This window comes from Pundamilia nyererei, unplaced genomic scaffold, assembly GCF_000239375.1.
Source record: "Pundamilia nyererei isolate P.nyererei 1_Seehausen unplaced genomic scaffold, PunNye1.0 scaffold00328, whole genome shotgun sequence".
Classification (NCBI taxonomy): Eukaryota; Metazoa; Chordata; class Actinopteri; order Cichliformes; family Cichlidae; genus Pundamilia; species Pundamilia nyererei.
In genome coordinates this window covers 353,989-356,166 of record NW_005187729.1, presented here as the reverse complement: position 1 = coordinate 356,166, position 2,178 = coordinate 353,989, and the positions used below count along the sequence as shown (strand labels likewise).

Sequence of the window (2,178 nt, the reverse complement as noted above, 5' to 3'; positions counted from 1 at the left end):
GATAGATAGATAGATAGATAGATAGATAGATAGATAGATAGATAGATAGATAGATAGATAGATAGATAGATAGATAGATAGATAGATAGATAGATATTTGTGTTTTATTTTTTATTTTTGTGGACAGCTGATTGTCCCACATTCTTTTTTATGTTCACGTGTATTAGAACATGTCAGCTCACCAGGTAGGTGATAAATTTGATGAATCCTCTGAACGACTCATCTGCAGGACTGACTGTGAGCTTCACGGACAGTCTTTCTCCTAAAGACACTGTGGTAGTTCCTGTGGAGACATGCAGGTAGTTCTTTTCATGGTCATGGGTGCTGTAGGAATAAACAGTGAACTGCTGCTTTGCCTGCTGCTCTGGTCTCAAGCCATCCTGTGCTGTTTCAGCCTGCAAAAGAGGAACAAACAAGTAGAAAAGAAAAAAGTATTAAACTAAGACCAATACCTGTAGCTAGAAATGTAACTAACTTATTAGCCTTCATGACTTTAAATAAAAAAAAATAGATCACACACACAGGTAGAATCAGTGAGGTAGAACAGTCATACTAACAATGATGGTTTGTGGTTGATCATTCTTGGGCATGTTGATGGCAGCTCTGGTGGTTCCGGAGGGCACGAATAATGGGGTGTCCAGCAAGTTCAGCTTAACCAGGACGTTACGAGCCATGGAACCATCATGGTGGCTCACCTGAATCTGGAAAAGATTGCTCTATCTTTTTAGATGCTCACTACAATATTTATTTGAACTTCAATAATTAATTCAAATAGAATGAAAATGCAGAGAATGACCCTTACTGTGAAGTCAAAAGGCAGGCCTGGCTTGAAGTACTTTGGTATGTTTTGGAACAATAAGACGTAGGGAGATTCCACAATTTTAATGCCAGACTTCTCGGCCTCAACCAGATCACTTCCTGTAATGATCATCAAACAATCCAAAAAATATATATATAAATAACCACTGACGTAATTAATGTTGTGAACAGATAATCTAGCCTGCATCAGACTAGTGACATGTCCAGGGTGTACCCCACCTCTCACTCTATGATAGCTGGTTCTAGCCCCCCTACGCCCCTGATAAGAATTAGTAAAAGAGAAAGGATAGATGCATGGTGGAACACAGAATCAAAAGGTTCTTGGAGAAAAGAGTTCTGTGCAGTGTGGAGGTGCACTAAAGGTGAACCATTTCATGTCCATTTTCAGTTATTGTTGCTTGAGCTGTTAGTTAGTACTGCAGCAGATAAACAGGATTTTGCTTTTCAGCATTTTAACTGTTTCCCCCCAGCAGCAGCAACATGACCTACATTTCCAAATAATATGATACTAAAGAGAGTCAAAGGTTTTGATTACTTTGGTTTATCCAGAATGCTAAAGGGCATGTTGATACAATTCAGAGCGTAAGTTGCGTCAGTTTGGAGTTTCACAGCAGACATTATTGATCCTGGCGAGCAGTGGTTAATTACAACACACCGGAGAGTTTGATCTTACTAGGCTATCAGAAAAGGAGCAAGGCAAAGTTGACAAGCTGATCATCAACTAATGTGAGTAGATAAAGCAGTTACAAAGCCAACTTAACACCATGTCCAAAATTCTGAGTTAGTTGCATTAGAAAGCACACGAAATTAATCTGCTCATTTACAGCACATTTTATCGTTGTGTTAGATTTGCAGGATTTTAAATGTGCTTATTTTTATTTAGTTATTTATTTATTTATTTATTGTTTTATTTATTTGTGGTTCAAAATGTTGACTTTCTTTAGTTTGTCTGAAATTCTGGCTCACACTTCATGTTTACCTGTCTTGGTGAGCACAGAGGCCTTGACATACACAGAGTTCCCGATCAAAGATCGAATGTTGGGGTAAGCACTTTTGATCTCCTCCATGCTCAGTGTAACAGTTCCACCATCAAGCTGCATGAAGAGAAACAGTCATGACAACACATTTAGCAGCTATAAAGGCCATTTAGCCTACCCAGTATGTAAAATTATTAATATAAACTCTTGGCTCAAGCACCTCTTTACAGCCACTATGCTTTATGAAGACATTTGGCAAGGATGCTTCATCAGCAAGCTATTGTCTGTACACAGAGTACGCAAACTTCATACATCAAAGAAATATTTGAAATTTAGTTGAAGCAAAGACTTTGGTGGTTTCTTTGTTTGTTTGGGGGGGGGG

At 38.5% G+C, this 2,178-nt stretch overlaps 1 protein-coding gene across 1 annotated transcript in view; it reads right to left on the bottom strand.

Moving 5' to 3' along the window:
• Positions 1-2,178, bottom strand: part of LOC102213734 (complement C3-like) — a 49,088-nt gene that overhangs the window by 40,783 nt on the left and 6,127 nt on the right. The window contains 4 exon segments of the mRNA XM_013915591.1: positions 183-395; positions 558-695; positions 803-918; positions 1,799-1,913. Coding sequence (XP_013771045.1) covers positions 183-395; positions 558-695; positions 803-918; positions 1,799-1,913 — 582 coding nt within the window.